Source organism: Lepisosteus platostomus, chromosome 10, assembly GCF_059453375.1.
Source record: "Lepisosteus platostomus isolate fLepPlt1 chromosome 10, fLepPlt1.hap1, whole genome shotgun sequence".
In the NCBI taxonomy this organism is placed as follows: Eukaryota; Metazoa; Chordata; class Actinopteri; order Semionotiformes; family Lepisosteidae; genus Lepisosteus; species Lepisosteus platostomus.
In genome coordinates this window covers 34,602,760-34,615,742 of record NC_142620.1, presented here as the reverse complement: position 1 = coordinate 34,615,742, position 12,983 = coordinate 34,602,760, and the positions used below count along the sequence as shown (strand labels likewise).

Below are 12,983 nucleotides of genomic sequence, written 5' to 3'. Positions count from 1 at the left end.
CTCAAACATGAGAGGTTGAGCTTTATTAGCTCCACTTTGCAGAAATTACTTTAATTGCGGTAACATGCGGTTCTATGCCAGAAAATACGGAATTAATACCATAACTTGCGGTATACCGCGTCAAGCGCACCGCAAAATAATGCGGTATCGCCTGCTTGTTGTGAATGGCTGCATCTGTAAAAACGTTTCCGAAATAATCACATGTAAGACTTTGATGCTTAAAATGTTTAGGGAGAAATTGAATACTGGTGTAGCGGCAATGCTTGTTGATAAGACAGAATTAAGCGTTGGTATTCTCCTAAAAGAGGCCCCATCTCACCCTCCATCTCTGTGGTGCAGCCACAGAGAAAGAATTCATGCAAGCTGATTTAAGATGTTTTCTTGTGATAAGAAACCAGCTCCTAAAGGGGGATGCACTTAGCTAAGCCTGGCTATCATGATCAATGGTCAGCCATTGGCGCCTATCTGTCTAGGGAGTGCGAGTTGGACATCTGGATTGCATCCCTAAGTGTCAGGACTAAGTGACTCATATCTCACCTTGACCAACCAATCAGGGACTGGCAGGGCGTGGTAATACCACGTGGGTCTACAATGCCCGCCAAACTCTCAACCAATCAGCACACATCTGGGTCTTGATCAAAAAGGGAGCGCAAGCTCAGTTCTGGGCTCTCCTTGGCCATTTTCGCGCATCCTCAGAGACAATCACGTGACAACTGCTGTTGTCTGCAAAAGGACTTGGACTTTGTTCAAAGCGCGAGGCCGAAGATCCCGTACGTACTCAGAATTCTACCAACGTGAATGCTCCGCTTGATCAACGGCAGCCTACAGTTGGACCCTCGTCGACAACCTGAATAGCTTATTCAGAAGCAGCGCTGGACCGGGAACGAACCAGTTTCTTCCCAGGCAAAAGAGTGACTTGTGAGGACTCGCGGTCACACTCTGTGCATAGAGACTTTCTACTAGCCAGCCGGACTGCTGGTAGATCCCCTCGGAGCAACGACTGCCCTGCGCGCTGCAGTCAGATTCCTCCGCCCGTCCTACTCCGAGCTGCACCTCGACTGGTTGGCCGGTAGCCAGAGGACGCCGTCACAACGCCCATTGGACAACCGCTGCAACAGAGGCTGCAACAGAGCCTGTCAGCTGGTTTGGTTTTCGTGCCGGGAATTCCAAATTCCAACACAGTGGATAAGTAAACCCCATGTTCTACATTGCGTCTCGAGAATTCAATTGTACCTCAACACCAGTTGTTATCAATTTAATTCATGAGTAATGTATTCACTTCCGAGTTTAGAGTAACAGTGGGTAATAACACTGATTAGCGATTTGGTAACCGAACGATATCTCTTTGTGTTTGCATCTCTTCGAGATTATATACCTTGTATATTGATAACCCTCACCGTAAGGTCTGCCGCTCGTATCCAGGCAGACTGGTATATGTTTGTTGCACAGTTATATTAATAAATGTATCCCGTGTATTGAACCCGTGTGTGTGCGTTGTTAGTTGTTCTGACGATTGATTTTCTAAAAGCCCCGACGAACAACCTCGTGATTACTGCTACAATTAATAATTGTCTCAGTAAACCCATCAAAACCACTACATTTAATGGCGTCCCTGGGTGGGCGGAGTTAAGAATGAAATGAGAATCAATCGCACAGAATAACTGATATTGCTGTGAGTTCAAGTTCAGCACAGCACCGCGGCTTCTATACGCGAATACCGGGTGTGCTGATAACTGCGCAAAGAAATCCCCCTGTTTTCTAGCGTTTAGTGTAACGTGTGCTGATTGGAAATCCATCTGCTCGGGTGTTTAAATTCCATACTGTATTTTAGTAAAAGGAAAAAAAAGTAATACTCTTAAAGTTTCTCTGACGTAATGACAATGGCTGCTAAAATGTCTGAAGTGGAGTCGCTTATAAGTACTATTTCTAGCGACGACAATCCTGGTTACTGGAGCGGTATCGAAAAGTTGAACTTTGATGATATTGAGAAGCTGCAAGTAGATTTAGTAGCTAAAGTAGCGAACCAGCTTAACACAGGAGGGTCCGTGAACGCAGTTCAGGTCCTATCGAGTTTCGCCTTAAATCTAGCTAAACAGCTGGAACTGTCTTTGTCCGAGCTGACAAAGTTTCAAAAGCTTCAGGGAAAGCTAGAAAGATATAAGGCGGAGCGAGTTGAGTTGTTGGATATAATCAGAGAAAAGAGAGTGAAAAATGAGGAAAGTGAAGACAGACTCAGGGAAGTTTTAGGTAAATTAGATGACCTGTCTGCTAGAGAAACTGCGGCTGAGGTAGCTAGGAGAGACCTGGAAGCGAGCTTGAAAGAAAAAGAAAAAGAAATTGAGAGTTTAAATGAGCTCAGCCAGGAAAGGCAAAAGGAGTTAGATGCTGCCGTCCTGGAAGCAAAACAGGCTAGATCCCACTTGCATGCCAGCCCACCTAGCAGCCCGGAGCGCTCACCCAGCGCGCCGGGAGGAGGTTTCTCCCGGCCAGGGTCTGTGGTCGGATCGGCATGGGGGAGATCGCCGAGTCCTGCGCGAGACGCAAGGGCGATGCAATTCAGGCAGAGACCCCCTGCTCCTGATCACGGCCGTCCCCCTGCCCGCGGAGAAACCGTAAAAGTTAACCTCCACTCCCTGAGGCAGTTAGCCAAAGATGTAGAAAGGTTTGACCCGTCAGTGTCAGGGAATAATGTGGAAACCTACATCGATGAGCTGAGACATACTTTGCAGTTTATGCCCGGAGCGTCCGAACAGGAAAAGGCTTTGTTAGTAAGGAAAACTACTAGCCGAGCGGTACACGAGTGGATGTCCAGACAAGGACCGGAGGTCTGTAATAGCTTTGAGGAGCTGTGTCAGGCAATGATCGGAGAATTTTCGGCTTTTATCGATCCCATAGCTGCCGTGGCCGCTGCGCACCATATTAAGCACGAAAAAGCTGAAGCCCCTCGCGACTATTATGAGAGGCTTAGGCGCACTTATTTTGCAGGGCGGAATGAAGAGGGTTGCGAAGAGAACGTGAATTTCAAAGGTTTATTCATTGCTAATCTGCATCCCTCAGTCAGGAAAATGATTGTGATGCACACAGATGCAAAAGCGATGAAAATGGCTGACATTAGAAGGTTGGCTCAAAAAGCCTGGGGAGCTGAAGTCTCTGCTTCCTCAGAGCGAAAACCTGCTAAAACGGCCGTGTTCGCCACTAAAGCCAGCAGGGTTGACGACTCGCCTCAGCTCGAGGGAGCTGAGGTTCCTGAGCCCTATAAGCCCCGGCGCAAAATAGGCAGGCAAGACCGCACTAAGCGTCAGAGCCGCCGTGAGCGCTACGGGGAAGGCAAGGGCTCAGGCAGAGTCTATCATAAGGCTGGACAAAGGGAGTCGACTGCAGCCCGCCTGGCCCGGCTTGAACAAGCCCTGCTTGAGAGACCAGGACAGGGTAAACCTTCCGCACCGAATGCCGGAAGCGTGAATGAGCTTAGGGGGACCACGCCCCTTCTCACTGGAGGAGGCGGGGATCCACCCCAAACCCCTCCCTCAGTCTATCTGATTGGGTGGGAGGGTTCCTGCCTGAAAGAAGGCTGGGACTCTGAGTTGGGCGCTGACCCCGCCCCTGAAGTCAAAGGAAAGGCAGGCTTCCAACAATTCTTAGGGAATCTCAGCCAGAAAGGCAAAGCAAGGCGTATTTATATCAAGGTTTCTCTTGAAAGCGTCTTAGATAGAGAAGCACTGATTGACACTGGGGCTGAAATTAGTTTGATGTCAGCCGATCTACTCAGCGAGCTCAAACGAGTAGCGAAAGGAAAAGGCATCAGACTTAAGGTAGAACCGTGTAAGATAGAGATTTCCAGCTATACCCAGGATCATGCCAGGATCACACACCGAGTGTGGGTGGCATTTAGGTTCGGGCCAATGAATGTGGTGCATCCTGTTTACATCTCTAGGTTTAAAACAGAGCCACTACTCATTGGCCAAGACCTGCTTGACAGGCTGGAGCCTCTGGTGGACTGCCAGCGTGGAAAATTGTGGGCTCAGGTCAAAAACCCTAAGCCTGTCGTACAGCAAAAAGGGGGGTTCAGTGGTTATGCTGTGACCACACAGTGCCCACTGAACACTATAGCTGAGTTGGAGGTTCCACCTGGTTCCTCTGGACGAGAAATAAATGTCTCTTCTTGCTTTCCAAAACTACAGGGAAGTCCTGCCCAGGCCAGCACTCCCACGGTCTCCCAACTACAGGAGCAGTGCTCCGAGCAGCTGCTTGACCCGCCAGGTAAAGCACACCCCTTTTTCATCCCTGAAGAAGAGTGGATCTCCCTGTCTGGTAATGAATGGGAGTCCTTTCTGTGCGCCCTGGTGCCTCAGGGGGACCAGGACTACCACCCCATGGTGGTGGGAGGGGTCCGGGTGGCAGAAGTGCAGGTTGATGATGTAATTCTCAGCCTCAGCTCTGAGAAGTCCATAATCAGTGAAGGTCTGTTCAAGGACCTGTCGCGAAGCCGTCAGGTGACCCTGGTGATGCAGTCACAGGTTCTGTGGTGGGCACCCCCACCTCATAGGTCCATTTGGAGCAAAGGAAGTTGTGTAGCTTCCATCTCCATCGGAAAAAGGAAGTTTGCTCACTACTTCCAGGTAGCACCTCAGCTGGCCCATTCGGTCTGTATTGGTGCAGACCTGTTGGTTCGACTGGGCGCCCAGCTGGACACAGTAAACAGTGTGCTGTGGACACGGGTGAACCCAGATGCCCATTCTCTAAGCGGCGACCCCGAGAACATTCGGTCAGGTCAGACGATTCCTCAGGCCTGCCAGGTAGTAAACGAATCGGACCTGATCGTTCCTGCATCAACAGCAGGGTTTCCGGTACGCCTCGTCCTGAAGAAGGGACAGAGAATGGATGCCGAGATGGTTTTCTTCCAACCATCAGCTCAGTTTATCAGACTGAACCTAGCAGTCTGTGGTACCCCCAGACTGGAACGGAATGGCCGAGCCACCTGCCTGTTGGTGCAGAACATAGCAAAACAAGATGTCAAAATCCCTGCTCGCACTGACATGGGACTGGTAATTGACAATGGTTTCTATGATTTCGAACTGGCTATCCCAGTACTGGGGCAGCTCCCTGGTCCCTTGGCCAGGGAGGGGGGAAACGAGCAGGTGTACTACACCTACCCCCGGCGGATGATCGCAGTTATGCCAATAGAGGTATTCTGCAACCAGGAGGTGTGCAGAGTGGACCTTAGCGATAAGGATGAGATGGTTGTGTACACAGTACACGCAGGTGTTCCGACGGACCACTCAGCCAAGAGTGCGACCCGGGATACCGCCATGCCGTCAAAAGCGGGATTCCTAGAGCAGGTACAGGAACAGGTTGGTAAGGCAGATGCCCTGGAAACGGAAAGCCAGCGTCAGCAGCTGCGTCAGATCTTCCAGGATTTCCAGGAAGTGTTTGCACGGGACCCCTATGACTGCGGGGTGACGGATTTGCACACAGTGCGCATTCCCACAGCCCCTGGCGCCCGCCCAACCTATGTCAGGCAGTATCGCATTCCCCTCACAGCATACGAGTCCATAAAGCAGACGTTGGATGCTCTACTAGAGCGTCAGATCATAAGGGAGTGTAACTCCACTTATAACTCCCCACTGTGGCCGGTGCTGAAACCCAATGGTAAGTGGCGTCTGACCATTGACTACCGGCAGCTGAATAAACAGGTTCCTTTGTCACGATGGCCAATGATCTACTTAGATCAGGAGTTAGCCAAGGTGACAACAGCGAAATATTTCACCACAGTGGATGTGGCCAATGGGTTCTGGACCCTTAAGGTAGAACCGACAGACCAGTACAAACTGGCCTTTTCCTTCGGAAACAGGCAGTTCACCTGGAATCGATGCCCCTTTGGGTATTCTAACTCCCCAGCGGAGTTCAACATATTTCTGCACAAAGCCATGAGTGATGCAGCCGCCAGGGGCAACCTGGTCTATGTGGACGATATTCTGATGCGGAGTCAGACCTGGGAAGAACACATGGCCGAGATCAGGCATGTGTTGACCCAGCTCTCCCGTGCAGGGGCCAAACTGTCTCTGGCCAAGGGACAGTGGTGTAGGACCCAAGTGGAGTACGTGGGACTATTGGTTGGAGCCCAAGGCATACAGCCACAGTCCAGCAGAGTCCAAGCTATCCAGAATATGAAGTCGCCCACTAACCTGTCTGAACTGCGCAGCTTTCTGGGAATATGTAATTATTCCCGGCAGTTCATTGAGGATTACGCTGAAATAGCAAGGCCCCTCCACAAGTTGTTGCAGAAAGACGTGCCCTTTGAGTGGGGACCTTCCCCAGAACAGGCTGTGATGGAGCTGAAGCGCAAACTCGGTAGTGCGCCGTGCTTGGCCTACCCTGACAAAAATAAGGTCTTCTACCTTGAAGCAGGGTTCTCAGAGCACTGCCTTGGGGCTGCTCTGAGTCAGGAATATGACCAAGAGCGAAGGGTGGTGGCGTATGCCAGTCGAGCCCTGACCCCAGTGGAGCAAAAGTTCTTGGACTGCGAGAAGGCCCTGTTGTCTACGGTCTGGTCGGTAGAACACTTCCGTAGTTATGTTGGGGGACAAAAGATCATCATCGAAACCTGCCACCAACCTGTGACATTCCTGCATAGCCAGAGACTGAAAGCAGGCAGGGTGTCAAATAGCAGGATTGTGGCATGGATGATGGCCCTACAAGGCTATGAGATAGAGGTACGTTATGCACAGAGCAAGAAAATGTACCTGGGACAGGGCCTGGCTTTGGGCCAAGTGTGTCACGGCTGTGACACTGACATGGAAGCTCCAGAAATGATTCCCGCTGCTGAGCTACCGAACAATCATCGGTACTACGATGAGAACGTGGGCCAGGGCTTACCTATGGCCTATGTTGACGGTTGCTCTTTTCGCCACGAACAGCAGGTGCTAGCAGGGGTAGGTGTAGTCTGGCGAGACAATACTCCCTGTGGGCCGACCCGCTATAAGCTAGGACCAAAGACTAGTCAGTATGCGGAAGTAGCTGGGGTGCTGATCACCCTCCAGCAGGCCCTGACAAATGGCCTTAAACAATTTGTCATCTGTAGTGACTCGAACTACGCCCGACATAGCTTCGTGTCCCATCTTCCATATTGGAAGGGTAACGGCATGAAAAATGCCCGGGGCAAGGAAGTAAAGAACAAAGAGTTGTTCCTGGCCAGTGACAAGCTCACGACCGAGGCTGGAATGATGGTTTACTGGAGGAAGGTGAAGGGACACTCCCAGGTGAAGGGACCCGACAAAGACGGGAATGATGAGGCCGACCGGCTGGCCAAATCTGGCGCCTTAGAGGGTGATCCCTGGCAGTTCCAGCAGGAATGGCTACCCCCAGAAACCGTGGCTGAGGTCAAGGCGGTCACCCGAAGCAGGGCTAGACAGGATGTCGGAGCCGACCCTCAATCTGTAGAGCTTGGGTCACAGGGTTTTAACACAGATCTTGCGGAAATGCAGAAACAGGACCCAGCAATTGGGCAAATGTATCAGCATATCGCTGACCCAGTGCGTCAACCTCTTTCAGAGCAGGTGCTGAGCCAGTCTCCGGAGCTGAAGGAGCTGGCAGAGGTGAAAGACAACCTAAAAATTATAAAGGGGTTGTTGGTTTGTGTACCAGTTGCACAAGGTGTCCCAAAGTGGGTAGTTCCCCGCTGTCATTGGGGGGTCATGATCCAACACGCTCATGACGAACCCTGTGGGGGTCACCGGGGAATCAAGGCCACGTACGACACTATCCAGCAGGTGGCATTCTGGCCTCACATGGGCCAAGACATCGCCGCGTATGTAAAGGGGTGTCTGACGTGTAGCCAGTTCCAACCATCACGGCCCTTGCACCGTGCACCACTCCAGAAAAAGGGCATGACATTCCCCTGGTCCAATCTACAAATGGATTGGGTGGGGCCGCTGGTGAGGTCATCCAGAGGGAACAAATATTTCCTCACTGTTACGTGTGCATTCACAAAATGGATTGAGTGCCTCCCAGCACCCAACGACACGGCAGAGACAACTGCAGTGCTGTTGGTGAACCATGTGTTCAGTCGATGGGGACTCCCCCTGACCGTGGACTCGGATCGGGGAACCCATTTCACAGCTACAGTAATGGCAACCCTGTGGAATATGCTTGGGGTCAAGGCCCAGTTGCATATCTCCTACCACCCTCAATCCTCGGGCCAGGCAGAAAGGGCAAACCGAACGGTGGTTAGTATGCATATTCAAAAATATAGTGGAACTGTACCATGTGCCTCATCTGTGTTCCAGAATGGGAATCCTAAAACTGCCACGGCTGGTCCTGACAGTACTGTGGATCGCCTCGACACAGCCCCTTGAAGTTGTGGAACCCGGTCCTCCTACCGGCATAGTCCTGCAGGACGCTCCCGGATTGTTGTTAACAAATTGCAGAACATATACTCAGCGAGTGTATGTACGGCTGGACCCACATGATGTGTTTTGGAAGCACATCAGCATGAACAGTAGGGTGTCCTATCATGGTAGGCAGTGGGCTGGGGATACTGTATGGCATGCCCAGCTAGACACTATACACATGCTCCGCCAGCTGAGGAAGGCAACAGTCACCCAGGAGGAGATGACAGGCCTCAGCCGCCCCAAAAGGTTCTTGGGGGGTCTGATTGCTGCGGCCTCCGCCGTGGGTTCGCTATTTTCAGCGGGTCTGTTTGCTGCTAACACTGTCACCCTGACCACCCTGAGAAGGCAGGTGTCTGGGTTACGTAAGGAAATGCCAGAAATTTATGACAAGCTGTATCAACAGCAGCAGCGGCTGGAAAGCCTAGGGAAAACCTTACAGGGCACAATTTTAGCAGTAAACCTTCATGCAGCACTGTTGAATAACACCCTCCACACCGTGGGCAGGATTGTCGACGTGTTACAGTGGGACTATGCTTATGTGCAACAGGTCAGAATGCTGATGCAGGATCTGCTTAGGGAGCTTAGTGCCACAGTAACTAGCCTAGCCATGGGACAGATTCCAACCTACTTGGTTCCACTGTCCTTAGTAGAAGAAGTACTGAAGTCAACCACTTCCGAGATGGTGCAGCCATTGCAAGTACATCTTGCATACAGTCTAGGCAGTGCCATTCCCATACATGTCAACCCCGAAGCCAAGGAAATAGGTTTCCTGTTGAACCTTCCCATCGTGAGTAGCAAGGATATCTATAGACTCAAGTCTATATTGAACGTTGGCTTCTGGAGGGGGGACATGCATGTGAAGTTGACCACCCCACCGCTCGTAGCTTACCAGGAGGATGATCCAAATTTGTACCTTGTTCCAAACCTGGAACTGTGTATATCAACCAAGGATATCCACTGGGTATGCCCAAGTAAGCCATTCCTTAGGGACACAACTCAGAGGTTGTGTGGTATCAGAAAGGGGGCTGCCACTGAAAAGTGTAAAGCCACAGTGACGAGCAAACGTGAGGTTAACGAACCCCAGGTTGAGCAGGTGGGAAAGAAATGGCTGGTCAGCACACCACAGTTAACGGTTACAATAACCTATGACAGACATGATACAGCTACCGAAGTGCAGCTACCCAACCAAACAGTTTTTCTACAAGTTCCTGAAGGAGCTATAGTGCATCTCAACGATTTAGCACTGTATCACCTGGAGTCAGAACTGTATGAAACGGAACTCGAGATTGTGGACGCTTTCAGAGGACACAGCGTTGACTTGGATGAGAGAATCCAAGAGACAGTAAGTCTTGAGGGTGTACAGGTAGTCGAATTTGTTCTCAACGACACAAACTTAAAAACTACACTGGTAGGTCCCAAGCACAGTCGTTGTGGATCCTCTGGGGCGCTAGGAACAGTAAACGTGGTCATCTTGACACTGCTGCTGGGTAGCTGGATCATGGCTGGGGTAATGTGTTGGATGCTGTTCTCTTGTATCAAAGCCTTGCGGGGTAGTTTGAATGAGACAAAGGGAGCAATGGTTTATCACCGAAATCAGGTAACCATGCCCAAGCGTCTGCCTGCTGCAGAGCTATCCGATACCGATAGTGAACTGCCGGAAGTTTAAGGTCTAGGGCTAATGATGACGCCCGATGCCTCTTTTCTATGTACCTTATAACTGAGAGCAGGTATACGCAATGTTCTTTCCAACACTATTTCCTGTACAAATTCTCGAGAGGTAATGTGAATATTGGGTGGTAGAATCCACCGGGGTACAACAGACATCACTTAACTCTGTTTTTGTTTTGAAGGCAACAACGCCTCAGGACCTCGTGACCTTCAAAAAGGGGGGATATGTAGCGGCAATGCTTGTTAATAAGACAGAATTAAGCGTTGGTATGCTCCTAAAAGAGGCCCCATCTCACCCTCCATCTCTGTGGTGCAGCCACAGAGAAAGAATTCATGCAAGCTGATTTAAGATGTTTTCTTGTGATAAGAAACCAGCTCCCAAAGGGGGATGCACTTAGCTAAGCCTGGCTATCATGATCAATGGTCAGCCATTGGCGCCTATCTGTCTAGGGAGTGCGAGTTGGACATCTGGATTGCATCCCTAAGTGTCAGGACTAAGTGACTCATATCTCACCTTGACCAACCAATCAGGGACTGGCAGGGCGTGGTAATACCACGTGGGTCTACAATGCCCGCCAAACTCTCAACCAATCAGCACACATCTGGGTCTTGATCAAAAAGGGAGCGCAAGCTCAGTTCTGGGCTCTCCTTGGCCATTTTCGCGCATCCTCAGAGACAATCACGTGACAACTGCTGTTGTCTGCAAAAGGACTTGGACTTTGTTCAAAGCGCGAGGCCGAAGATCCCATACGTACTCAGAATTCTACCAACGTGAATGCTCCGCTTGATCAACGGCAGCCTACAGTTGGACCCTCGTCGACAACCTGAATAGCTTATTCAGAAGCAGCGCTGGACCGGGAACGAACCAGTTTCTTCCCAGGCAAAAGAGTGACTTGTGAGGACTCGCGGTCACACTCTGTGCATAGAGACTTTCTACTAGCCAGCCGGACTGCTGGTAGATCCCCTCGGAGCAACGACTGCCCTGCGCGCCGCAGTCAGATTCCTCCGCCCGTCCTACTCCGAGCTGCACCTCGACTGGTTGGCCGGTAGCCAGAGGACGCCGTCACAACGCCCATTGGACAACCGCTGCAACAGAGGCTGCAACAGAGCCTGTCAGCTGGTTTGGTTTTCGTGCCGGGAATTCCAAATCCCAACACAGTGGATAAGTAAACCCCATGTTCTACATTGCGTCTCGAGAATTCAATTGTACCTCAACACCAGTTGTTATCAATTTAATTCATGAGTAATGTATTCACTTCCGAGTTTAGAGTAACAGTGGGTAATAACACTGATTAGCGATTTGGTAACCGAACGATATATATTGACATATATTCTCTGTGGTGTATCTCTTTGTGTTTGCATCTCTTCGAGATTATATACCTTGTATATTGATAACCCTCACCGTAAGGTCTGCCGCTCGTATCCAGGCAGACTGGTATATGTTTGTTGCACAGTTATATTAATAAATGTATCCCGTGTATTGAACCCGTGTGTGTGCGTTGTTAGTTGTTCTGACGATTGATTTTCTAAAAGCCCCGACGAACAACCTCGTGATTACTGCTACAATTAATAATTGTCTCAGTAAACCCATCAAAACCACTACACTGGTGTATTTTTTTTCTTTAAACTACCAATACCAGCAATATACAGTTTACATAATACATTTATGTTCCTAAATTAATACCGTTTATGATCATCAGACGCATTATGCTCCTCTTCTTTTTATGCTCAGCTACTAATATTTCCCTTTACTTGTAAAATTCCATATAAATATTCAATACTAAGTGGATTAATGTGCATAGTAAAGAGATTCAATGATTAAATCTTTTCACCACCAACCAATGCACCACGAGTGCCTCTGTCGGTCATTTTGGCCAGCCAATCACGTACCGAGGTACGCCGCGGTGGCTTGTGGGTAGTTGCGTGAGGTATGGGTTTGTACTGTGAAGTTTGAATGGCTGCATCTGTATGGTTCTTACAAAAGGACGAAGTGAAGGGGCATGTTATTTGGTCAGAAGATAAGGATGAATGTGGGCTTTTGTTTATGCCTCCTGTCACGTTCACAGGTAAACAACCACCCTATACAAGACCGCACCGGATTAGCCCTGAAGCTGAAATTGGTATTAGGCTAGTAGTACAGAAATTATTGGAATAGGGAATTATTAGAAAGATCCACAGTAAAAGCAATAGTCCCATATGGCCAGTTGAAAAGGGAGCTAGCTAAATACCATTTCGTTATACCATCTACCTGTACAGATGCAGCCATTCAAAATGGGTGGGGTATTTCGCGGTATACCCTGGTGGGCGTGTCACATCAAAACGCAGTATCACGCAGTATCACGAGGTATATCGCGTCATTTGACGTCATGCCAGAAAGTATCCGGAATCACCTTGTAAAACCGCCAGGAGGAGCCAATAAAGCTTAACCTCTCATGTACAGCATTTGAGCTTTTAAATTTAAACTGTGTATTACAGCATGTTAATCATCAGTCATTAAAAAGTTGGTATATTTTATGAAAGCAAGATTACTCAGTTGGACAAAAGTACACAACCTACCTTTATCAGAAATATTTATGCATCAAAGCCTTTACCGAAGATATTACTAATAGTATTAATAATGAATGACTTTGGACAAGCTGTAAACTCAAAGTATAATTTCTTTAGCACATTTGTACAAGCACTTGGTGATTCCGGATACTTTCTGGCATGACGTCAAATGACGCGATATACCTCGTGATACTGCGTGATACTGCGTTTTGATGTGACACGCCCACCAGGGTATACCGCGAAATACCCCACCCATTTTGAATGGCTGCATCTGTACAGGTAGATGGTATAACGAAATGGTATTTAGCTAGCTCTCGGACGATAAGTAGTACAAAGAAAAAAACAACAACAATACAATTGTTAACAAAAGAAAGACAG

At 49.3% G+C, this 12,983-nt stretch overlaps 1 protein-coding gene across 1 annotated transcript in view; it reads left to right on the top strand.

Annotated features, from left to right (window-relative positions):
- The first annotated feature begins 1,188 nt into the window (after positions 1-1,188).
- Positions 1,189-12,983, top strand: part of LOC148653655 (uncharacterized) — a 78,362-nt gene continuing 66,567 nt past the window's right edge. Inside the window, exons 1-2 of the mRNA XM_088647354.1 lie at positions 1,189-2,825; positions 4,182-5,204. Of these exons, the coding sequence (XP_088503480.1) occupies positions 1,875-2,825; positions 4,182-5,204 (1,974 nt within the window). The 5' untranslated portion in view covers positions 1,189-1,874. The remainder of the gene's footprint in view (positions 2,826-4,181; positions 5,205-12,983) is intronic.